At 39.2% G+C, this 26396-nt stretch overlaps 1 protein-coding gene across 1 annotated transcript; it reads left to right on the top strand.

Moving 5' to 3' along the window:
• Nucleotides 1-11834: 11834 nt before the first annotated feature.
• On the top strand, nucleotides 11835-19231 carry LOC121989375 (diacylglycerol O-acyltransferase 1-like). The gene is made up of 5 exons (XM_042543383.1): nucleotides 11835-12303; nucleotides 13997-14077; nucleotides 14255-14328; nucleotides 14396-14471; nucleotides 19108-19231. The coding sequence occupies exons 1-5, from the start codon at nucleotides 11902-11904 to the stop codon at nucleotides 19177-19179; spliced, it is 705 nt and encodes a 234-aa protein (XP_042399317.1). The 5' UTR covers nucleotides 11835-11901; the 3' UTR covers nucleotides 19180-19231.
• Nucleotides 19232-26396: the final 7165 nt, after the last annotated feature.

Raw genomic sequence — 26396 nt, 5'->3', positions numbered from 1 at the left:
GACACAGAGCCACACCTTGAGCCCTCATCATCTGGATACCCACAGCCCTCCGGACATCCAGAGCCCGCTAGGCATTCTTTTGCCTATGGTACGGGTTCCTCTAGATTCAATTTTTCATATTTTTATGCATCTCTGGACTCACTTCATGAGAAGCAAAATGCCCAACGAAGAATGTTGGAAAGTCGCTTTTCTTTATCTGATGACCAGTTCAGAGAAGTACAAAATCACTTTCAGTTTACGAGGAATTTTCGAGGTCAAATGGTTGAATTTGTTCAGGACTATGATATTGACCAAGCTAGAATGAGGGATTTTATGCAGGCATGAGTATTACTAGCCAACAAATAGATGCCCTTTATGAATATCATAGATTCCTGAGTGAAACCCCTGGGTTTCCTAGTTTTCCTATTGGGGAACGACGTAGACCTTCTTTCCCTCGTCCACCTCCTCCATTATATTGATTTCATCGAGACGATGAAGAGTTTAAGTTTGGGGGGGTGGTTTGAAAACCTGAAAAAATTTGCATTTTCTATTTTGTTTAGCAGTTTATTTTGTTTTGATAGTCACTTGTCTATTTTTGAAAAGTTTTGTGGCATCCCCATTGAAGAGAACATCAAATCCTCACTTTTATGCTTTCTTGTTCAAAAGTAAAATTGTTAGAACGTTCTTTATCTTGATTCATGATATTGTAAATGATGCTAGTATGTTTAATGTACTTCTGTTCTCTATCTTAAGTATCATGAAATAAGCTAAGTATCATATGAAAATAAGTTGGAGTTTTGGCTTAACCTTAAGAATCTTACCTTCACTTCACTTTACTTGAACTTGAATAATTGATATCATTGAAATAGCCATGATTCATCCTATTTGTTTAGTACTTGGTTTCCATGGTGATTTCTCAAACTTCATTTTGGTTATTGGATGAGGCTCGAATCTTGAAAAGCTCATTTGAAAAAAAATCAAAATATCCCAACTTATGTGCCTATGAGCTTATGTGTGTTAAGTGTTGCATAATGCAATCACTTAATGTAAAAAAGGGGTGCTGAATAAAAAAAAAAGTGAAATGAAAAAAAAGTATTGAAAAAGGGATATAAAAAACAGTTGTCGTGAGTGAAAACTAGCTAGTCATCCATTTGAGACCGAGTTAGGTTACTGGGGAAATGACTCTTATGGTTCTCCTGATATCGAGCACGTCTTTGAGACATTGGGTTGATTGAGAAATATGAACCAAATGTGTGGCAGGTAAGTGCCTATCACGAGAAATATTAGGAACTCAATTGGATAATGACTTGGCTAGGACGTAGATTGAAAACTTTAAGAGTTTGGGGATTACTTTGCACTGTGCACAAGATACTTATGCTTAAGTCATACTTGAGTTGTTTCCATGAGCATGCTCATCAATGAAACTTCTTGATAGAATTAGGAATGTGCACTAAGGATTATGATGCATTATTGAATACATAAATCTTGATTGCGACATTTTTCTTGAGGACAAGCAAAAGTCTAAGTCTGAGGGTGTGATGTGCATAGATTTTATACACTTGTTTAGCATATTTTGACGTACATTCTTATGTTTTGTGCATTCTTTGTCTATGCACTTTCATGCTTCTTGCTTTGCTTTTAGCATAAATACTTCTCTTTGTTTGGAGATCTGCTCTTGTGTATTTTATGCTTTCAGGAGTCAAATTTGGAGAAGAATTGATGTCCGTGGATGATTCTACAACCAAACGGAGAAGAACGACCTGGGCAATGACTGCCACACGGCCTTGCAAAGGGGAATGATCCCGACCGTGTGGTGATGAGGGGTCGTGCCACCCTCCTTCAGCCAACCAGTACACGGCCGTGTATAATTGCATGGTCGTGTAACCCCTCCAGTGACCAAGATTGCCTAGGCCGTGTGGTTTCACACGGCCGTGTAGCTTTTCCAGAGCCAGAAATTGGCATAGTCGTGTGTGCCACATGGCCGTGCAACACTTGCAGATAGGAGAAATGGCTATGCCATGTGGTTTCACACGGTCGCACAAGCAAGCAGAGGCAGTACATGGCATGACCGTGTGACCATCACACGGTCGTGCGACCCTAGCCGAGAGGAGGATTGCCCTGGCCGTGTGGATCTCACATGGCCATGCCCTGGGTCGTGTGGCGCCCAAATTTGCCCCCTCTATATATAGAGCTTCTTCCCTTTTGAAAGGGGAGGCTCTCCCTTTGGGGGAGATATGTTCTTGGGGCGGTTTCCAGCCATTCAAAGGGGGATTTCTGTCCAAGATTCGACTCGAAGAGCGGAGGATTGGTTCCGAAGATCACTCATCGTAAAGAGATAAGCGTTCCTTTCTATTCTTTTGTTCTTGGATTGGAATGTCTTGGATTTTCTTGTCTTCGGTCCTTCTTCTATTCTTTATGGAGTAGATTTCTTGTTCTAGGAAGGAGGGAATATTTGTGATGTAATTTGATGTAAGAGTCAATGGATTTGCCATCTTCTTGATCCAAGGATATTGCTATGTTTTATATCAATCAATCTTGTATTGGATTGTTGTGTTTTGTGCCTAATTCCTATTCTTGATTGGTTGTTTGTATCTCTTGTGGAATCTTGTAGAGGAATTCGCTAAATCGTATGACCGAGGGGCGTCATGACAGGGTTGCCCCGCTCACGGACCTTTTAGGGGATTACCTTTAGGAATAAAACAAGAACTTGCAAGGGAGTAGCACGGACATGCTTAATTCTATATCTTAATGCTAATTGATTAGGGATGGGTTTCTATGTCGTATGACCGAGGGGCGTCGTGACAGGGCTGCCTCGTAACGGACCTCATAGGGATTCATAACTCTTTGATTGCTTAGGGTTTAGATATAAGTCCTTAACCGGTGTTTTCTGCAAAAAAACAACCGGTGACTTCTTACGAATACATTGCAATTGAGGGCAAGGTTTGGTAGATTACATTACATCAATGATTATCACAAAGAAACCAAGATTCCTAGAATCTTTATAAAACTAAATCTTTGCATTTAACCCTTACCTCTGATCTTAGTTGTAAATGATCTTTTAATTATTTTTTTAGCTAATTCATTTTGAGAAATCTTTAGTGCTTATAACCAATCCCTGTGGATATGATATCTTTTATTATTACTGACGACGTAACCGTATACTTGCGGTGTGTAACAGTAGTCGACTGATACCAACATGAAATTACTTTCAGCACTGGATTTTGACCGGGTCAACTATTATAGGTGTATGAGATCCATGGGGAATAAATACACGAGTTTAGGGTTTGTTTGGTGACCAAGTTTTCAATAATTGGGATATTATTGGAGCTTTTTAATGTTAGGCAAAGGGGGAGAAATATGGTTTAGTTAGGAAAACCTTGAGCGTCTTTGCGTAGGGGGAGGGTACCTTTGCGTAGGGGGAGCCTTGTGATAGATTCTTAAAAATTCATGTGGTAAAATCCTAGCTCATTGGGGAGCCTAGGTGTAGGGGGAGTCTTGGGATAGGTTCAATGCATGTTTGCATTTTCCATTCGGCGGTATAAGTTCAAGTGTGTAGCCTTGGCAACGTAAGTCCATTCAATGGTGTAAGTCCAAGTGTTTAACCTTGGTAATGTAAGTTCATTGTTTGTAGCATGTTTATTTTCCCTAACTTAAACATATTGCTAAACATCAAAAAGGGGAAGATTGTTGGAGCAATCCCAATGGTCTGTGCGACTATGTGTTTTGGTGTTTGGGCAAAGAGTTTAAGTTAGCTTCACCCTTGTATTTGATATATGTATTTGAGTTTTACAGGTTTGCAAGATACACATATGACTCAGGTTGATGACTTCGGGTTCCGGTGAAGGATGGAGCATCCGAGGGACCGTGGACAAGGCAACAAGGACAAGGGCCGCGGGAAACGACTTTGAGGCATACGCGAAGGATGGCGTTGGGACAAGCCGCGGGCTTGGGTGCATCTGAGGGACGAGAGTCAAAGGAAGTAGGCATAAGACAAGAGGTCAAAGCTGTAACAAAGAGTCAAGTGAGTCGAAAGGGTGAGAGTCCGAGTGCTAAGAGATTGAACTCAAGTACCGGTCGATTGGTGGTTTCATCAGTCGACTGGTGTAGTCAACTATATAGTTGACTGTGAGCGAATATAATGCTTTTGTTCACTCGACCAGTGTGGTGCAGTCGAGTGGTACTTTTACCAATCGACTGGTATCGAGCCGTTGGGATGTAATGGTCGAATCTCTATGGAGAGTAGTCGACTGATGGTTTTGGCAGTCGACTGGTAGGCGGAGTTTTTTAAACCGTGGCTTATAAAACCAAGTCTTTGGAGCTTGGTTAAGACTGACGGAATAAAGGTGGTTAACCCCTATTAGTAGTCTACCTGTGCCCTAGCATCTCAAGAGTTCTTGTGAGAGTTGTGGTGAGATTTCTCCACTCACAAGGAGCTACGTGAGCCAGCTAGAGTTTGTCGGGGAGTCATCCACTGACAGATAGAGATCGTCCACCTTACGGACAACCGTGGAGTAGGAGCAAGCTATCTCCGAACCACGTTACATCGGCGTGTATTAGTTTACTTGTTTTTCTTTGTCTTTAACTTTCTTTGTATTCATATTAGTTTGTATTTCCGCTGCGCAAACTAACTAGTGTGGGAAGCTATCGATTTGGGGGTGACCTAGCTATCTAACCCCCCTTCTAGCCGACCACAAGATCCCCTACAATTTACACCCCTACTTTTCTCTCCTGTCACGCTCTCTCTCCTCATTTTTCCTCATCATATTTTCTTTCTCTTCATTTTCCCCATCATACTTTTTCTCTCATCGCGCTTTCTCTCTCATCATTCTCTCTCATTATATTTTTCTCTCACATTTAACTTTCTCTCATATCTAATTTTTTCTCATATTTTCCTCTAAGGGTAAAAATGAAAATTTAGGTTCATTCTGATTTAATATATTTAACTAACCAAACATTATTTTTAAGAATGATACCCAAGTTCACACTTATTCTCATTCCATAATACTATGATACCTATTCCTATTTCGATTCCTAAGAGAAAATCAAATATCATCTAAAATTTTATCAACATTGTCATTTTCTTGAAAAAAAAAATCTATCGACTTGTTTGGAGATGTCTCCAAAACTAATATATGTGTCATTCTGAATTCACAATTAATTGACAGTGAAACTCATGTGTCATTTTGAATTCACAACTAATTGACGGTGAAACTCATGTGTCATTCTGAATTCACAACTAATTGACAGTGAAACTCATGATGAAGATAGAGTAGGTGATATTCAAATTTTAATTCACACACGTTTTTATTTATGGAGACACGTTGCATAAATATATTTCATAAGTATTTTCTTGTTTACTTTTCTATATGAACTATACTTAAGCTTTTAGTCATCCATAATAATTGCCACCATCCTCTTTTTTCTTGTGTGATTTAGATTTTGCCCCTTAGAATTAACACGGTTGGTACTTATATATAATGTTACTATAATAGATCATGAGATTCATTTTAAATATATGTGAAATGTATCACAGATCATTAGGGGTATCAATTCGAATAAATTGAGTGGGTTCGGGATGGATTGAAGATCAATTATTAAAAAAAATCTCAATCCAAATCTAACTCATACTCGAACTCAACTTGAAAATCCTAAATTTGAGTCTGAACTCAGATAACCTGAATAAGTCTCTCAATCCAAAAAAAAATCTATTTATTATTATTATTTTTCTATAATTTTCTTACTTTTATCTTGATATTTCATCATTAAAATATTTTAATTTTAAAAATAAAATTTAATTTAATATTAAAAAACACCTAAATCATGAATTTAGGTCAACCTCAGCAGAGACAGAGCCAAGTATTAGCTTACCCGAGCTATAACCCGGGGGCCCAACTGATTATCAAGTTAATTTGACTGATTCACACAATGCATTTTGAATTTTTAAATGGGAAGAAAGGGATTTTAGCTAGGGGCATTCAGATGGCATTTTTAGTCCAAATGGACTATCATTTCTAGCTCCGCCATGAGCCCGGGTCAATTTGGATCAACTCAAATTCGACCCTAAACTAAATCAATCCAATAACTCTCAACTATAATCTGAAAATTTCTAATCCAAACTTGATTTTTGGGTCGACTCAGGTCAGGTTGGCAGGTTGAATTCAATTTTAACACCTCTACAAGCCACCTGACCCCATACAAAAGACCATTTTATTGGATAAATATCCTCATGATTTATCTCACTTCTACCTCCTTAATAAGGATTATCATTTTTTTACCGTACTATTGTGACGTAGATTTTGCTAAGAAAGCAACTATGTAAGATTGAAGTTCTAGTTGAACTTGAATTAACCATTTCATGCATGATGATCAAATCTATACGTTGGAGAAGTAATTAATGATTCCATACTACTGGAAATAGCAATCTCTGTTTACTCTGAGTTGTGAATGGAGGAGAGAAAGAAATTCAAGAAGGAAAAAAAATCCTGCAGCGACGAAAGAGAACAATTCTTAGGGAAGACAAAAAAGAGAAGGAAATGGTTGAGAAAGAAAAACACAGAGAAGAGAAAAGGAAGAAGAAACCCAATGAACTTGCCCGCGGCATGGGGCGGCCGTGCGGGGGGTTGCCCGTGCCTCACGAGTAAAGTAATTCATTTTTTTACGAAATAAATAGGAAAATAAATTGTCATATAAATTTTTCACTATTTTTATTTTGGTGTCATCTCAAGTAAACAGACCCAAGGCCTACCTTCCGTGGTTGCGTATGATGATATGTTGTATCCATCCGTCTATGGGCCACTATACAAGTTGATGAACCTTGATTATTAAATTTCGCCATCAGTCACCATCGATCAAGTTTGTTTCGAGTTTTGTCTATGCCCAAATCACGTAAAAATAACTATATATTAGCTTTTGGACAAAATTTGTACATAGTCACTTTTGGCCAAAGTTATTATTTTGAAATTATATTTTATTTAGTTTTTTTTAAATTCTCTTATATTTAAATAATTTATATCATTTTAATTTCTATCTTTTTAAATAAATGTATTTTATGATATGTTTTAAAAATAAAATTATATATTTTCAATCATCTACTTTAACTTAATTTTCTACTCAAATTTGTTTCTTCTAATTTCTATGAGAAAATTACATTTTCAGTCCTATAATTTACATCTTTTTTAATTTTAGTCCTGTTATAAGTTAATTTATATTCTTAGTCATGTAACTTGTAATATTTTCTAATTTTAGCCCTTTTCCCTTTAAAATTGAAAATTTTCAACGGAAAATGTCTAGTTTGTTGTTAGAATATAAAAAACACATGAGTCATAAAAAATCAAAATTTCCAAATTAAATTTACAACTCATCATTTTCCGTTGAAAAATTTTAATTTTAGAGGAAAATAGATTGAAATTGAAAAATATTACAAGTTACAGGACTAAAAATATAAATTGATTCATAACATGATTAAAATTGGAAAAAATATAAATTACAGGACTAAAAACGTAATTTTCTCAATTTCTATACTCAAATCAATTTTTTTAATATATAATTGAGTTACTTTCCATAATCTCGTACTTAGTAATATATCATGGATCATTAAGAAATTAGAAATAAAAAAGTAATATTTTCGTGTAAGGATATCTTATTTTTGATAGGTATTCAGAAGTTAACTTCATATTATGAATAAATGTACCAAACATCCCTAGAAGGGAAAGTAACCCAAGTAAAAGAATGTTCATATATCTTTATAATGAAATGATATTTTTCAACTTTTGGCATAGTTCTTATGACTTTACGTTTGAGCTCTTCCCAAAAGTCTTCATGCCATGAAGATATCTTATATTTTTTAAACCCATGATAATTTTCAAATCATTTAAATGTGGAATTTTGATTGAATCCCAACAATTTATTTAATATACACAAGATTAATAAAATGAATAAACTTGAACAACTTGTTAAACTAAACAATTAACCTTGAATATATATGTTCAGTTCATTAATGTTCATGAACAAAATTCGTGGATAACGTTCTCGAACCATATTTGTGTAAAACATGTTTATAAACAACATTTGTATAGAACATATTTGTGAACAATGTTGTCATCTTGGATGAGTCTAGTGGCTAGCGCATGAGGTGGTGTCACAATGAGGTCTGGGGTTTGAATCTCGACAAAGCTGAGGTAAATACCTCCCTTATGTGCTAATCAGTATTCCAAAGGCTAGTAGCCGTCTGTGATTTACCTCCTCCATGTTGGCCTTGGGACGGGTTGGTGGAGACACTGGGGCGAGCGTATTCACTTTTTTGCCACAATATTTGTGAACAATGTCCATGATTAAAACTCTTATCAACATATTAAATAAATAAAGAAATTTTTAAATTAAATAAATAAATTTTTATTATCAAATTCAATTACCAACCAAACAAGGTTAAATGTAAAATTTCAAACAAACAAATAAACTTGATCGATAATATCTTAACCAACTAAGCTCAAGCGAAGCTTAAACTAAGCTCAACCTCATGAAAAACATTAAGCCAAACTTAAATAATTATTTTAATGGTGATCCGGTGGTAAGGACGGGGGATCCTCGTTGATGGAAGGTCAACGGTACATGGAGATCAAAGGACGCAGCATGCCGACCGACCGTGAATCCCCTCGCCGAATGAAAGACAACCCGACTAAGGGTCGGGTTTTCCGATGCTTAAGGTAAGGAGGTTTTCAAGGCCGAGCGGGTTGTCCGTTCGGCCGGGGCACAAGGCAACAGAGACAGGCAAGAGCAATCTCATCCGAGCATACGACCGGGAGTCCTCCTGGTCGGACCGATACCTATAACCGGCGACAGAAGTGACACGCCTGCCGAGCAGCTGAACCGCTCGGTCCGGGAACAGACAGGGAATGCAAGAGGACTAAGGAGACAGGGGATAACATCATCCTCGAGACATCTGCCGCCGATAAGCAGCAGAGTTGGCGACCGAGCCGTACACAGGGTCATACGGTGGAAGCTTCCACCGTCACATCCGGGATATGCTCGGACGATTGCGGAATGACGTCAGATGTACTTTTCCGACACGGGCTTGTTAAGGTATGTTTGGGGGAAGCGTGCACGCATCAAGAAGCGTGACCGCGCCTCCCCGGGGTCCTATATAAGGACCCCCAGACCTCGATGAAGGTATGCGCGATCTCTTACTGTAGCCACAGTTACACTGCCTCTCTCATTCCTCATTGCCTGACTTGAGCGTCGGAGGGTCGTCGCCGGGAAACCCCTCCCGACTTGGCTTCTTTGCAGGTTCGCCGGAGATCTACACCAACAGCCGGAGACAGCGGAGCGTGCCACGTCCCCAGCGTCCATCGACTCAGCGCTCGGATAAAATCAAACGGCTTAATTTATTTTAGACTCGACTAAACTTAATTCGATTATCTTATCAAATAAATTTAAATATCACAAAACTTAACTCAATTTAGTTCATTTACCACCCTACCAGCAAGCTAATAGATCCTAACTCACACAACACTTTAACAGATGATAAAGTAGACAAGTAGCATGAGAAAAATTATTGATTGTAAATATAAAAACAATAAATTGTTTTTGTTGTTATACATCCAATAGGAGTGTGTCTTATATTAATATTCAAACAATTACGTAGTAACCAAGTAATTGCTTTTCCAAGTCTATTGAACTCTGTTTTATTTTTTATTATTATTATTATTATTATTATTATTATTAGTTTTTGTAACTTTTGAATGTTATTAGAGTTCGTCTTGGGTGAAATCTCAATCTTCCTTTACTTTAGAATGAAACTCGATTAGACCTTTTTTTTCTAGAATTTAGATTAGGCCCGTAGTATTAATCCACTTTATAAAATAATTCAAATAGATTAGATTCAAATTTTATTGATCCATCATTCGACACATTTAAATGGACCACCTTGTACGGGTTAGGATCAGATGGACTGATCCATGACAGGCTCGTATTGGCCCATTCGTTGAGATGAAAAACCTTTTAAAACTTAAAATTAAAATAAAAATTTAATGGGCTTATGATCTGATCCGTCCAATATGCCATCCGAATTTAAAATATTATTTTTTTAATATATATATATATATATATATATATATATATATATATATATATATATATATATATATATATATATATATATATATATATATATATATATATATATATATATTTTAATTTTTTTATGGGATCATGAACTTATCACCTAATCCTCAAACCACTTTGATGGATTGGGAGTTCCAAGTCTGCTGTGCTGGCGCCCGGCCAACTTTAGTCTGCTATGCTGGTTACTCATATGATTTAATAACCAATGGATTAGTGTTTTAACAACCATCAATTTTTGTTTCGGTTCCAACTTCCAAGTGATTCACGATCCTATCCAATTAAATATTTTTATCAGTTTAATTCCACTCGTAATTTAACTATCTTATCTTATCTTATCTTATCTTATCGTATCGTATCGTAGGACACTGAAAAACTTAAGATGAGCCATACTAAGGGGGTGTTTGGTTTAGGGTAATAGAAGTGGGGAATGAGAATGAGAATCAATGATTCCCATTGTTAATGTTTGGATTATAGGAATTGGAATACAAATAAGGGAATGAATTCTTAAAATTGGGTAATAACTCATTCCCATGTACCTCCTCTTCAATGAGTCATTACCCTATTTTCATCAATCAAAATATTCCCTTATTCCAAAAATACCCTTGACTTAAAATTAAAATTTTCTCCATTAATATCAAATATCAAAATATATTTATTTATTTTTTCTTTCATATCACTTATTTCTCTTTATTCTCTCTCATTATATTTTCTCTTTCATCATAGTTTCTCTCTCATCATTTTATCACACACTTTCTCTCTCCTTAATCTCTCCTATCACACTCTCTTTCCTCTTTTTTTCTCATTACACTTTCTTTCTCATCATACTTTCTCTCTCCTCAATCTTTTCCATCGCACTCTCTTCCTTCTTTTTTTCCTCATCACACTTTCTCTCTCTCCTTAATCTCTCCCATCACACTTTTTTTTCTCATCACACTTTCTCTCTCATCATACTTTCTCTCTCCTCAATCTCTCTTATCACACTTCCTCCTTTTTTCCTCAACACACTTTCTCTCTCCTCAATCTCTCTTATCACACTTACTCCTTTTTTCCTCAATACACTTTCTCTCTCATCATACTTTCTCTTTCCTCAATCTCTCTCATCATATTCACTGTTCTCTTTTTCTCTCACCATACTTTCTCTCTCCTCAATCTCTCTCATGACTCTCTCTCTCCTCATTTTTTCTCACTATATTTTCTCTCTCTTTATCCTCTCCTATCATACTTTCTCTCACATCATATTTTCTCTCATCATGCTCTCTCCAATCACACTCTTTTTTTTTTCATTTTCTCTCATCACACTTTCTCTCTTTTCATTCTTTCTTATCACACTTTCTCTCTCATAGTATTTTTTTCTCATCATTCTCTTTCATCATATTTTTTTCTCACATTAATCTTTCTCTCACATTTAATTTTTTCTCTTATTTTCCTTTAAGGGTAAAAAAGGAAACTTTGATTTATTCCGATAGAAGGTATACAACTAACCAAACATTGCTTTTAAGAGTGATATCCATGCTCATACCCATTTCCATTCCATAATACAATAATTTCCATTCCGATTCATATTCGTAGGAAAGAACCAAACACCCCCTAAATTTTTACTCCAATCTAATCTATAATTAATTAGTCGCTTTCCAATTAACGACCTCAAACGGGAAAGCCGTGCGCGCATGGTTTCCTGGTAATTAATTTGAAATCCGGTGGTTCCGTGCAAATGCCCGTGTTGATAAAACCGTCCGTCTGCGATGTGCGTCGGAATTCGGAAACTGAGCGAGGCCGTGTTGGGTGTTGGCCGTCCTCCATTTCATGGCGATTTCACTTGACCAAGCGACGCCAACCGTAACACGATCCGCGACGGCGTCCTCCGACCTTCTCCGCCGACGTCCCACCCCCACCGCCACCCCGGGAGTGGTGGCAGAATCCCCCGCGAGGTCGACCTCGGGCGGTTTTTTCGGAGAGGAATCCAGCGTAGAGAGCAGCTCCGATGGGGAGGTGTCCCATCGGGTGGGGGGAGGCGATGGTCCAGTGGACGAAGTGGAGAGGACGCCGATGGCTTCGAACGACAAAGAGCACGAAGATGGAATCAGAAGGGGAAAGGGTCCGGCATCCGATGGCGAGGTCCGGGCCATGTTCTTGTACCGGGCGTCGGCTCCGGCTCACCAAAGAATCAAGGAGAGTCCATTGAGCTCGGATGCTATCTTCAAGCAGGTAGACTACTTTTCTGCATTTCTATGTGATCAAGTCAGTGGTCACTGACATCGACCAACATTTGTTAAAAAAACATAATGAACGAGATCATGTTACTTTAAGACGCATTTGAGGAATATTTTAGCTTCTAGTTATTATTATATTTTGATTATACGGGTTCTTCCATGCACATACGTCCCTAGTACTCTAGTTATGTATATATTGGGCAAACTAACCTATCCAGATTCCAGAGTCCGCATCACCACCTGCAAGACTTCAGCAAGATGGCTGCCCAGGCCCACCATTCTCCTGCTCTAGGTTTCAAAGTCATTTAGGATCTAATACTGGGCTAGATTTGTTCTAATTATGGCCCAAATTGCTTGGGAAGCTGAAGTAGGATGTTTTGCTACTTTTTTTTTCCTCATGATTTTAGTAACTTTTCAATTGTTTTCTGAAGGGCTACAATTCTTCACCAGTGATGCATTCTAGATCTTAGGAGATGTCTTTGGATGTGTTTGGAGTATACTAAATATCATATTGTTAGTTGAAAAAAGAACTTTTTTTTTTCACATGGGAGCTTTTTTGGCGAGGAGCACTAGTATTGAGATTTTTGTTTGTTTTTCCTGAATAGTTTGGATCAAGAAGGCATTTTTGTAAGATTTTGTACATTGATTTGTGTAGTTTTCACTACTTTTTTCCCCATATTATATAGATGAATTCTTTCCGTGGAGTATGCTTACATCAAACCATACTAAATTGTTCTCATTATCAATTTTTTCTTTTGTGATTGTGCTATTCTACCATGATTGACAAAGATTCCATTACATTATATTTTGTGGAGGCGATTTTACATTTTAGAGTCACCAAATTTGCATCTACAATTGTGTAGTTTGAGCCTGCTAATTATAGCAAGCAGTGCTAGAGCAATCACCAACCTCATCACAAAGTTCTTGTGATCCCAACATAAGGCTCATTGTGAAGGAGAGAACAAAAGGATCTCGTAACACTAACATGTGTTGGTGTAAGAGAATTCCATATTTTAAGTTGATAATACTATGATTTCTTACACATCTCAAGTTGATGCATAACTGTGATCTTTGAAAGATTTTAAAGCTTGCTTTCTTTTCTTTGTTTGGTGTACCTATATTCAGAAACCAATTACATTAATTTTGACTTGTCTATGCCATTACTTAGAAACTAACACCTCCATTATCCATACATGAGTTCCTAGATAACTACCTAGAGGACACTCACTTCCCTCTCACCACTCCCCTTGTGGACAATCATCTTGTAAGAAACCAGATACATCAATTTTGACTTGTCAACTCCATTACTTAGAAACTAACACCTTAACTATCTAAACATGAGTTCCCAAATAACTACCTGCGCAACTTCACTCGCCTCTTGGACAATGCAATTACATCAAGCGCCAAAGAGTAAGACATACAAACATCATGCTGCTGGATAGTGCATTTGCTATGTAATTGATTCTTATAAACTAATACATATAAGAAGGATATAGTCTAAGCTTCAACTTCGCAATGGAAGACAATGTATGCTGAAAAGTTTGTTCACTATGAGATTGTTACAAACCGACAGACATATGGATATAGTCTACATGGCAACTTGCAGAGGAAGACATGTTGTTGTTTTCTTTAATTTTCTCTGTTTTGTGATAAGTATTTATTCTAACTAATTTCCTTTTGCATTATAGAGCCATGCAGGTCTTCTTAACCTGTGTATAGTAGTGCTGATTGCAGTCAATGGAAGGCTTATCATTGAGAACTTGATGAAGGTTGGTTATTTCTTGCTCCTTTTCCCAACTTGAATGTAAAAGTTTGTCTCTCTCTCTTCTTGTAGTTTCAAATGCCAGTAGAATTCAGCAGAATAGTTTTTGTGTTGTGGCTCTTCATATTTTTTTTGTGCACTGCATGACGTACACTGATCAGTTGACACTGTTTGCCTTTTGCAGTATGGTTTACTTATTCAGGCTGGGTTTTGGTTCAGTTCAAAATCATTGAGAGATTGGCCACTTTTGATGTGTTGGTAAAATTTCAGTTTCAACTGCTAATTCCTAGCACAGTTATGTTTTATCTGACATTCAAATTTCCAGTTTTACTCTGTCCCTTTTCCCTCTTGCTGCATTCTTGATCGAAAAACTGGCATGGAGAAAGCTTATATCTGAACCAGTAAGTTGGTTATCTTCCAATGTATCCAATTATCTTCACCAATTACTAGTTCATTTTGGATGAATGAGTGTTTGCATGGGATCACTTCTGAACTACAAATTTTGTCTCAGAGATGTGTTTATTTTATCATCAGCAACTAGTATATTTTTTAAATCAAAAATTTTTTTTGATCATTTTACTAAGTTATATGGTTTGATTTTTTTTTAAAAATGATAAATGACGCGAGGTCCTCCATGTATAACCCTAATGGATTAGAAAAACATGATCAAATTATAAGGTTTACATTGTTTATCAAATAGAGTAATCATATTAGTTGATTGGAAATGTGATTAATGCTTAAAGGATTGATTGAATCATCAAAATTTTCGTCCTGCCTATGCATAGAACTATACTAGAATGTTTCTTTTCCATTATATTGCTGGATGACATATACCATTAGTTGTATGCAATAAGAATCATATTCTAAAATTTTGGTTGCTTGCATTTGGCAGTACCATTGAGTGTATGTTTTTTAAATCTCCAAGATCTTATTAAAAAAACCTCTAGCCTATTGTTGTTGAAGCCACTTCCAAGTTCCAAATGTAGATAAAATGGCTTTGTCTTTGAAAGCCACTTCCATGATTTAGTTAAAATGGAATTTCAACTTGCAGAATCATACAAATTTATTGATTGAATGTTGTGGGCCAAGTTGAATTAGCCCAAAACTTGGTTAGGGATCTAATTGTAATGACCATATATTGAAGGTGCAAAGTGTAAAGTTACAATAATGAAACATGGTATCAGAACTATCTATGACTGATATATCATCTCTATCCTGAGCCGAGCCTTCCCTGATGAATAACCTCCTCTTAAACAAGGTCCTTCAATGCACATGTAGCTTGTGATTTCAATGTCTGCATGTCCAAGTTTGGAAATAATTGCTTGATTCTTGTACCAGCCTAGATTGGCATGGCAATTATCCTTGCTTTTGTAGAAAGCAAATTTGCTTCCCCTTGTGAGTTCACACAATAACCGTTGCTAAATTTGCTTCCTCTTGTAGTTGCTGTTGCCTGCACTATTAGCTATTGCCTATATATGAACAACAACTGCAGTGTATTGACTTGCTTTCTCGTCTGTCTTTAGTTTTTGGTACATTCATCGACAACTTCCTTCAATCCCTAAATTTTAGATTCTGTGATACTTCACGATTGTCTCCTAGCGTTGATCTCCCAAGCCTTTTTAACTCTGTATTGGTTATCACTTAGAAGATGATAAAGTAGAATTATGCTTTACAGGCTCGCATAATCCAGATTTGCTTCAGGGTCTGGTAGATCAACTCATTATCTAGTTTGCTAAGTTCTTGAGGCTACAAAAGCCTTGTGGACAAGATTAATACCTAGTTAACCACACTCCTTTTGGTAATTGATTGATTTTGTCTCATGAACTCATGAGTATATCCTATTCTTTTTCTCTTGCTATAAGACTTGAACATAGAATTGGAAACTAGAATTGAGACTTGCATGTTGGTAACCTTTCTTGAGCATATGATATGATTGATGATTTCTTGCGATTGTGACATTCAAGCACTGAGATGACTACATATTCACTAATTTCAAGCATTTCATATTGATTTCAGAGACATTTTTAGATCATGCCACTTTGACAAACTCTTCACCATCATATTCTTTCACATTGCCCGTCATGAGGCAACTCCTCCATTCCACCCATGTTGGATATTTACATATGGATGTTGCGGGCTTTTGCTACATCCTTATTATCTCTATTCCCGCAAGATAGATCATTCTTGTAGCTTAATTGCCATTTGATCTGCCTCATAGTATTGGAGGTTGTTAGCAATGCTTATTGGCGGAGAAGGCAAGCCTAAGCATTCACCTTGAAGGAGATTTAGATGTGTCAAGGATGTTTGCTACTCTCTCCATGACTGCCCACTCGACTATCCTTTAACATTAGCTTATATGGACAGCCAAATATTGCTTCCCAAGAGGATCCATTAGTCCCAACCTACTTTAGATTTAGTTCCATAAATGTAATTCCTGTGGAGCTATGTTTAATTTCAAGCTATTGCTAGTGTCTCATGTCGACTAGTTATCTATGTGGTTCATGTAGGTGTATTTATAACCTACTTATTTCATAGATCTTGATCTTCCTCTTAGATTCTTGTTTATTATCCATTAAAAAACTAACCAATCCTTGCCTTAGTTTTGATTGAGCTTATTATACGTAAACTTGTTAAATTCTTAAATTGTCTTGTAACATTTAATGTCATTTTTATTGTCATTAAGGATTTGAGGACGAGCAAGGTGATTAATATAGGACATGAGTCTCACAGATTCTACTAGTTAAATGCGTTATTATCATCTTTTGCTCTTCTCATGACCTAGTCACTAATGCAAATATATAATCATCTTGCTCATGCTAGTCTTGGTTCCCAGATTTTCTAACCTTTAATGTTTGTCTCCAATCTCGAGAATGCATTTTTCAGTATTCGGGTCATCATTGACAATTATGAATCCATTATTTCCCGTGGGTACCTATTCATTATTACTACGCTACCTAAGATGTGGGTTTGAACAAATCTTTCATTAGTATGGGAGAAGTTGTTGTCTCTTCTCCACACCATTGCCCTACTCCCTGTGGAATCTAATTCATAGGTGTGTCAAACAAACTTTTTTGTGGCCAACCATTTCCACTTTTGACTCAATTTTTGCTGCAATTTTCTCACAAATTGTGCCAAATTTATAGTAGTATTTTCTCGACAGATTACAATATGCCAGCCCCGACTGCAATAGAGAACATGACTAGAAGAAGTCAATTTGATTGGAATTTGGATTTATTCGAATGAGGTTCAAGTTGTTTAGGAGTTTAACCTAGTTATTCAACAAAAATGAAGAGTTATGATGGTTGGTGAAGCTTGGGTTCCTTCGTTTGTTGAATGGAAAAAGAGGCTTCCACAGAGACACACTATAGAGTTTGAGTAAGCTCGGTAGAGCCAAGGAAATGCCTTAAGAGGGGGTGTAAGCCGAAAGAAAGGAGTTGGGAAGTGACATTATGCATTACATTAAAGGATGTTGAAGGTAGTTGAAGGCTCATTCCTTATTCTCTCTTTGAATTACTTGAAACAATCGACTAAAAAACCATTCTTTAGAGGGTAGTTCGTCATCATAGAACAAGCATAACATATATTCATTCCTTTATCTGGATAAAGGGCAAACATGCACATCAAGTTTATACATCCATTCTAAACACTGGGGTTGACTCATTGGTTGAAAAGAGGTTAAAAGTGTGCTACGTTCCAAAGTGAGGTAGAAGAGTGTGAGCTAGAGAAAACTTGATGCCTTGCACGTGTTCCAAGAGAGCCTCAATTTGTTGGTGGTATTGTCTTTTATAGTTTCTAAAACTGAGTGCCCATCCCAGAGCCTCTTGCCAGGTGTCGCTTAACATTGATGGGTTCAGCTGTTCTCTGTTGTTTTAATTATGTTGTTGTCCGTGAACCCTGGATGCCGAAGGCGTCTTTGGGGTGATCCTGTAAGAATGGTGGGTTCAGCTGTTTTTTGTTGTTTTAATTCTGTTGTCCATGACCCCTGGATGCCGAAGGCATCCTTGGGCTGATCTTATAGTTCTTACGGGATGGAGATGATGAGGTCGGTTCATGTATTTTCTTCCCTTTTGTGTTGCTCTAGGAATGACTATTGATTCCTCGGATCAACTACAATTTATACAAACCCTGTATACGTGTCTTCCATCCAATGGTCAGTCGCACTTTGTTGTTTTACCTATATTACCACTCAGGGTTTTTGTATTAGAGTCCATTATCTCTCTCTATCCTCTCTGTCAATGTGCTATTCGAAGGTTGGAGGGATTATTGTCTCCATGCTTCGTTGACAATTTTTCAAAGTCTTGCTTTGTTTGTTTTTCTTTTTTATAATCATGGTCTTAGTTAATGATCTTGAGGAGTTTTCTAATTTATGGAACAAGTTGAATATGGATATATATATGTTCTAACTTGAGAGGGAATGAGTCAATATGATTATTGGTGCAGTGGATTTAATCCTACACTGCTTTGTGGTTTAAATGTGTCATTAGTCCTTATGTATTCCCTTATAATAGGCATCTTTAATCAATGCAATAGAATACTGGCTTTCTTCAAGCTTAATTGTTGTCTTTTGCTTTATTAGCCAAAGTGGAGACATATAAGAAGATGTTTCCCCTACTTTTGGAATTGCTATTGAACGAGCATGTGTGCTTTAACATTACAGGTGATGCATGCTTGCATCATGAGCATAGCAGAGCTTCTTTGCATGTGTCTGCATATTACATTGGCAAGTAAAATCTCTTGCTTTTGTTTATTTAGAAAAGAGGATAACTTTTCAAAATGTTTTGGTGAAAGATATGAACATGTTTGATGTTAGTGGGCTGTGCTCTTGCATGCTTAGATACCACTTGGATAGTGTTTTTGTAGCCTAGATCTATTGTCAGCAGATTTAGGTATTCTAGGTGCCAATGCTTTGATTCCCATTCCTTGGATTTGATTGATTTAAGTTCTTTCCTTTGCTCCACTACCTTCTTGCAAGTTATTTATTGTGCATTACATTATATAGTTTATACCACTTATTGCCATCATTGTGATTGTATGCAGCTGGCCATCGCTTTTCATGTGATAAATACGACATCTGCAATTCTCTATCCTACCTTTATAATTCTTAGGTAATAGTTCCCAGTTGCTAGTCTGATTCTTGCATGTTTATTCTTTTGTTTGCGAGTCAATTTCAATGGTTCCAACCTATACAACTTTGTCTGAAATTGCTCTCTTGTTTGATAACCTGATAAACATAATTGTTTCCCTTTTTTTTTTATAATATATATATTTAAATTATTTACCGTCTCTTTTATTAACTTTGACTTGTATTGTCAATATAATAAACCAAAAAATATCATTACGTTTATTTTTAGATCCCACATTTCATGATGAACTTATTGTCACGCCCCGAGGGCATAATTCCACCAAGAGGTACCCCATTCGGTGACACTAATAATAAAAGAGACCTAGGAGTCATATAAATAGGATAACCAAGAAATTCATCAAATTTATTTATTTATATATCATTTCCTTTGTTTACAATGAAAACTATACAGATAAAACAACAAATGAACCAAAATGAAAAGCAAGGTTCTAAAATTCGCTAGATGCTAATCGGGCGTCAAATCAATGCCTAGCGCCTGGGACACCTAGGTGGGGACTAGGCGTTGCTAGGCAGATTCCACGGTATCAACATATGACATAATAACTTACATTCTATAACTCCGACACAATAACATTAAATTTAAAATGAGTTCAAAATTATACAACTAATAAAATATCCCAAATTTATTCTACTTTTCCATAATTTTCAACGACATGTTCTTCATTAGACACAAACTCAATATTATCATTGCGATCCTTTTCTTCTTCTTTGGATGTAAAATCATCCACATGAAGTTCTTTCACTCTAGAGCTTTTTCGGGATTGTCTGATGAAATAACTTTTCCAAAGGACTAGGCTTTGGCCAACCTTCAATTCAATCCCTTTCATATTGCTTAGTTGAGGAAAGATCTGACAACAATTTTTTTTTTCAAATCGATTTCTCCAGCCGTTTAACTCTATATTTCTCCAAAAAGTGGGTTTCTTCATTCGCTTTGATGAAGATGAAGTTTGGTGTTAGCTGTCAGGGCAAGCCAACAAATTAATTTTTTTGTTGGACCAAAGTTTAGGCTTATAAAACTTAAGCCCAACAAAAAAAAGAGTTATATTTTAGTTTTTTTAATTGGACTTTAAATTTAAAATTCTAAACTAAAAGAAATCATGAAAACCTTGCACTATTTTCGCGTCGCCTAGACGATTCGACCGATTAATCAGCGCCTAGGGTCGCCTAATCCTGCCTAGACGCCAAGGCCGCCTAGCTTGACCAACTAGCATGTTTTAGGTGTGGCTGGTTGATGCCTACCACTTAGGCAGCCGCTTAGGCCGATTTTTAGAACACTGATGAAAAGACAACAAAGCAAAAAATCAAACAAGGAATCAACGAACCAGTGGATCGAGATCTCTAAGTAACTCTATGTAGAAGCTGAACTCAACTATAATATTAAAAGGGTATTTGCGCATGCAAAAATTGGAGGTTAAGGAAAGCAGAAAGCAAACATAAATTGCTAAGTAGGTAATCAAGAAAAGATGTAAGATTCGAATGAATTTAATTTTGTTTTGAGCATTAGAGGGAGACCGGGGGTGCCCTGACCTTCCACTCCGATGCTCAAGTCAGTCATCGGCGATATTAAAAATGGAGAAGATAAACAGTGCAGGAGAATAATAAAATGTGAGTGCATGTAGTAAGGAGTATCCCGCATACCTTGGCTCATGGGGGCCAGACTTTTTATAGCATGAAGGAGTGATGTGTCACATCCATGGTTGTCAAAGGAGAGTGCATTTATGACAAGATGTCATATTCACATTAAAGAATGTGTCATGTCAAAAGTGTCAGAGGGTCATGTCACCCATGTCTTGTACTATGAAGATCTTGAGGGATCACACTGTCATATATATTACTCCACGTGTTTTGACACCCATGTGTTCAGACAACTCATGTATTCTGACAACCTATTGGGGGCCATGTGTTGTTCTGGATATTTGGGCCTAGGAGAGGCATCAGGTTGGAGTAGAGGTGAGCCGGAGCATCTAGACATGAGCTAGATATTCGATCAGGGAGCAGAGCCTCTGGGTCGATATATGACTAACCATAGACTTACGGGTCGACTCGGCCAAGAAGACTGGCGGGTTGGCTCGGATTGGCTAGGAAATTGGCGGGTCGGTCAGGAAGACTGGTGGTGCGAGTCGAGTTAGGAAGATTGGATTGGCAGGTTGCCTTGGCGAGTCAGCTTTAGAAGACCGGCGGGTTGACTCAGTCGGATAGAGATGGTCTCATTGATCTCCCTTGGACTTTTGACCCAACGCAGCATCCGATTGACCCTTGTTTGCATTCGTGGCGACTTTCAACACTCATCGTATCACAAGTCTCCCTGAGTTCGACTGACTAGACTAAGCATATCGCTAGGCTGAGTGGGTGTCAATTGGGCGGCGGAGCAGGTGTCGAGCAGGCGACGGAGAGGGTGTCGAGCAGGTGGCGGAGCGCGTGTCGAGTGGACGGCGGAGCGTGTGCTGAGCGAGCGACAGATGGGTGCCGAGTGAGCGGCAGATGAATGCCGAGTGAGCGATGGAGTATTAGGCGCGTGGGGACCATGCTTATAACTCAGTCGAGACATGTGAGAGTCTGGAGGCGCGTGACGACCACGCTTATAACTCGATTGAGAGACGTGAGAGTCTGGAGGTTTTTGCCGATTGTGGGGACCATGCTACTAATGTGATCAAGAGACGCGCGAGTCTTTTTGCTTGTTGGTCCGGGCCGTTCTAGTTGCCGACTAAATCTAGTCAAGGGAAATTGGCTAGGACCTTGACTGTGTCAACCTGACCACTTGAATTCCGCTAATGGGAATTTGATTGGAATGTGGCCGACTAAAGTTGATTGTCCTTTGTGATTTTGCTTGGACTTTGCCGATCAGCATTAGCCCATTAACATGCCCTTTGCATGTGATTGCCGCTCGAATTGCCAATTTGATTGGAATTTGCCTAAATTGTCGATCGGCTAGAATTCTATTTTGCCAAGCTGAATTGGAATTTTCACTTGGACCTTTTGGGATTGGTTTGACCAATTGAAAATTCTTGTTTGAAATGGCCACGGATTGCCAATTTGATTGGGATTTGCCTAAATTCTGCCGATCGGTTAGAATTTTATTTTGCCAAGCTGAATTGGATTTTTCACTTGGTCTTTTTGGGTTGGATTTGACCAATTGAAATTCTTGTTTGAAATGGCCACAGATTGGCTGATTGACATTTTGTGTTTCTTAGAGCTGCCAATCTGCTTGCAAAAGTGGAGCCTAGCGAGTGGCTGTGCGAAACTCGAGCGGGCGACTAATTGTGTGAGTGTCGATCGAGCGGCGGATACGCGTGGGGATCCACTTGTAACTTGTTCGAGAGACGTGAGAGTCTGGAGGTTTTTGCTGACCGGAAGGTCGTTGGGTGCGTGAGGATCATGCTTATAACTCGGTCGAGAGATGTGAGAGTCTGATGTGCCCGTCGTAATGCATTCTCTCTCTGTGTCTGCGAAGAAGAGTAATGATTCGTATATGAAGGACAGAACTATATAAACACGAACCTGATGCGCAGTTTGTGATAACTCCGCTAGTGGAGCTGTCGATTGATTTTTGCTATCGGGGAGTTTTTCAATGGGCTTGGAGTCCGTCGATTGAAGCTCCTAATTGGGGGAATTTTCCAATCGACTTTTGAGCTGTCGATTGACGCTGGACGACCAATTTGGATTTGCCGATTTTGGAATTGCTGACTGATCCTGTCGGGAAGCTGAGTTCAATGGGGGTTCTGTGATGATGGTGAGAATGTTGACAAAGAAAGGAATTTGGAGCTTTGGGGGAGAGGATAGCTGATGGTACCCACTGCCTTGCAAACATCATAAACCAAGCATCCAAAAGCGTTAGAGCGAGAACTAGGGAAGAGGTTCCTGACGCAGGCCCTCCAATGCTCAAGTCAGCAGAGAGGCCGAGCGGAAATAGATGATGAACAGTAAATGTGTGCGCCTAAGTAAGACTGCTGTCTAGCGTGTACCTAGCCAATGGAGAGGATCTCCCTTTTTATACAACTTTTTATAACTTTCGCAATGATAAGGCATCAGAGAATGTCGCATGTCAGAGGGTGTCGGGTGAAAGAAGATGTACGATGAATATCCATTGAGTAGAGAAGATTTTGCGGTTTGTATGTGGCAGAGTATTGGAATATTTTCTGACGAATATCTTTTACTTCCTGACAAGTTGTTGCGCCTGAAGTGTTTTCGCCTTGGGGTCTGATCAGCTAGGAGGCCGGGCGGGAGTAAGGCTGAGATGATGCCTAGGAAAAGTGAGGAGACTGAGCCTTGGAGGTCCAATCGGCATAAACCCGTCCGGGATTAGATTAGGATAGTGCACAGGAGAAGGGGATTGAGCCTTGGAGGTCTGACCGACGAAGAGGCCGGCCGGGAGTAAGACTTGAGATGATGCTCAAGAGAAGGGGACTGAGCCGTGGGTCTGACCGGCCAAGAGGTCGGCCGAGAGTAAGACTGGGATGATACCCAAGAAAAGGGGACTGAGCCGTGAGTCCGACTGGCCAAGAGGCCGGCCGGGAGTAAAACTGGGATGATGCCTAGGAGAAGGGGATCGGGCCCTAGAGGTTCGACCGGCCAAGAGGCCGGCTGGGAGTAAGACTAGATGATATGCCCAAGAGAAGGGGATTGAGTCCTGAGTCCGATCGATCAAGAGGCCGATCGGGAGTAAGACTAGGATGATGCCTAGGAGAAGGGGACTGAGCCCTGGAGGTCCAATCGGCCAAGAGGTCGGTCAAGAGTAAGACTGGGATGATGTCAAGGAGAAGGAGAAGGGGACTGAGTCCTGGAGGTTTGACCAGCCAAGAGGCCAGTCGGTATTAGGGGAGTGGACTACCTGTACACGTAGTCTTTAACCTTAATCGCCACATTCTCTTGACTTTTGACTGTCACGTCATCTTGACTATCATTTCTATCCTTTTGCCGGCGTCATTTATTATTTTCCGTATCAAAAGCCTTCCTTTCAAGTCTAGTCGAAGGAGACTCATGCCCGACTAACTAGACCATAGTCTGTTTACTAACTATCGCTCCTTCCCAATACAGTCAACATACAACTTTTTAGAAGGATCCACTTGTCCTTTGATCTCATGTCTTAGGAGGAGGATGTTTTTCCCATGGGATCGTATGGTTTGTCTCACGATCATTCTTTTACAAAGGGGCCCCCTTTCGGCTCTTAACCCCTACCTTTCCTTTATCCTTGTTGTGCTTCTTCCTTGTTCGTCAGCGACCTCGTTGTGCTTCTTCCTTGGCGAATCTCTCTAATTAATGGCGTCAGAATCTCACCCTAAGATCCTGATTGAAGAGATCCAACAGCTACAACAAGATGCAAAAAGACGAACTCAATTACTTGTCGAGAAGGTGGAATCCTTAGTAGAGGCGTTGCAAGCCTTGAATCTCCTGCACTCAAACTGGAAGGAACTCGAGGTGCGTTTATCTGCTTCCCAGTCTAAAGCTCGAGCTGAACTTGCCATAAAGAACAAAGTCTCTATGGACTTAGCGCAAAGGACTACGGAATTATATGACCTGAAAATGATGCATGCCTCCGCGATCTCCAGCCTGATTAGGGAAGTAAAGGCCAAGGATCTAACAATATTATAGCAACAGCAAGACCTGGACCTGGGAGCGATCGAACTGAGCTCCTTACGAGCCGAATTAAACCGAACCAAATCTGAGCTGGCGTCTTCCTTGCAGGTCTACCAGGGTGAATCGAACAAACGTTCGAGCAAGCGACCTATTTCTGCTCGGGCTGCAGATCAGCGACTCGTCTGTATCTAGGGTGGGAGGAGCAGTCCGGCACCCTCGCGAGGAAGGACGCCTAACGACTAGTCTGTTAGATGAATATTTTGTAATATGAAAGAATTGTAGGAGGGAGACCAGAAACTACTTTTTGGGTTTTGATTAATCAGACTTTGTGTTGTATGTTTGTTGATGGTTCATTGACCTCTGTGTACTTTATTATTCTTAATCGTCATTCAGTTTACACTTTTCCTCTCTCATAGACGAGTGATTAACTCTCGTGCTTGAGCGTTAATTGAATCATGAGGTTGAGGCTATGGTGTTGAAGGTTGACCACATGCGTGTATTGCTGAGTGTTGCCACGATCATGTTAAGTGTAGGGTAGAGCGGTTATCGAGATAAGTATTGGGTAGAGTGGCCGTGAAGATAAGAGCCTGATAAAGCGGTTGTGGAGATAAGAGCCTGATAGGGCGGCTATGGAGATAAGTGCTGGGCAGAGCGGCTGTAGATATAAGAGCATGATAAGGCGGCTGTGGAGATGAGCATCGGGCAGAGCGGCTATAGAGATAAGAGTATGATAGAGCGGCTATAGAGATAAGAGCCAGGCAGGGTGGTTGTAGAGATAAGAGCCGGACAGGGCGACTGTAGAGATAAAAGTTAGATAGGGCGGTTGTAGAGATAAGATCCGGACAAGACGACTGTAGAGATAAGAGCTGGACAGGACGACTGTAGAGATAAGAACCGAACAAGGCGGCTGTAGAGATAAGAGTTGGACAGGGTGATTGTGGAGATAAGTGCCGAGAAGATTTTTATCCTGGCCGAGAAGTTATAGGCGTGAGAGCCTTGCTCGCTTATAACTTGCATTAGGTGAGAGTCTGGAATTCGACTAGATTGTCATTAGGATGCGAGAGTCGTCCTCGCTAGAGTTTGGAGTCTAACTGAGAGGTCATTGAGACTCGAGAGTCGTGCTCGTTTATAACTCACATGGGGGCGAGAGTCTGGAGTCTGGAGTCTGACCGAGGTCGTTGGGACACGAGAGCTGTGCTTGCTTATAACTCTCACGGGGGCGAGAGTCTGAAGTCTGATCTAGAGGTCGTTGGGACGCGAGAATCGTGCTCGCTTATAACTACCATGGGGGCAAAAGTCTGGAGTCCGACCGAGAGGTTGTTAAGACGTGAGAGCCGTGCTCGCTTATAATTCGTACGGAGGCGAGAGTCTGGGTTTCCGACAGGGATGTCGTTGGGATGCGAGAGCCGTGCTCACTTATAACTCGCTGGCGAGAGTCTGGAGTTCGACCAAGAGGTCGTTGGGATGCGAGAGCTGTGCTCGCTTATAACTCGCATGGGGACGAGAGTCTGGAGTCCGATCAGAGGTCGTTGGGATGTGAGAGCCGTGCTCGCTTATAATTCACACGGGGCGAGAGTCTGGGATCCGCTTATTAGAAAAAGGTTAATGT

The sequence above is a fragment of the Zingiber officinale genome, chromosome 6B, assembly GCF_018446385.1.
Source record: "Zingiber officinale cultivar Zhangliang chromosome 6B, Zo_v1.1, whole genome shotgun sequence".
Classification (NCBI taxonomy): Eukaryota; Viridiplantae; Streptophyta; class Magnoliopsida; order Zingiberales; family Zingiberaceae; genus Zingiber; species Zingiber officinale.
This window is presented reverse-complemented; position numbering and strand designations above follow the sequence as displayed.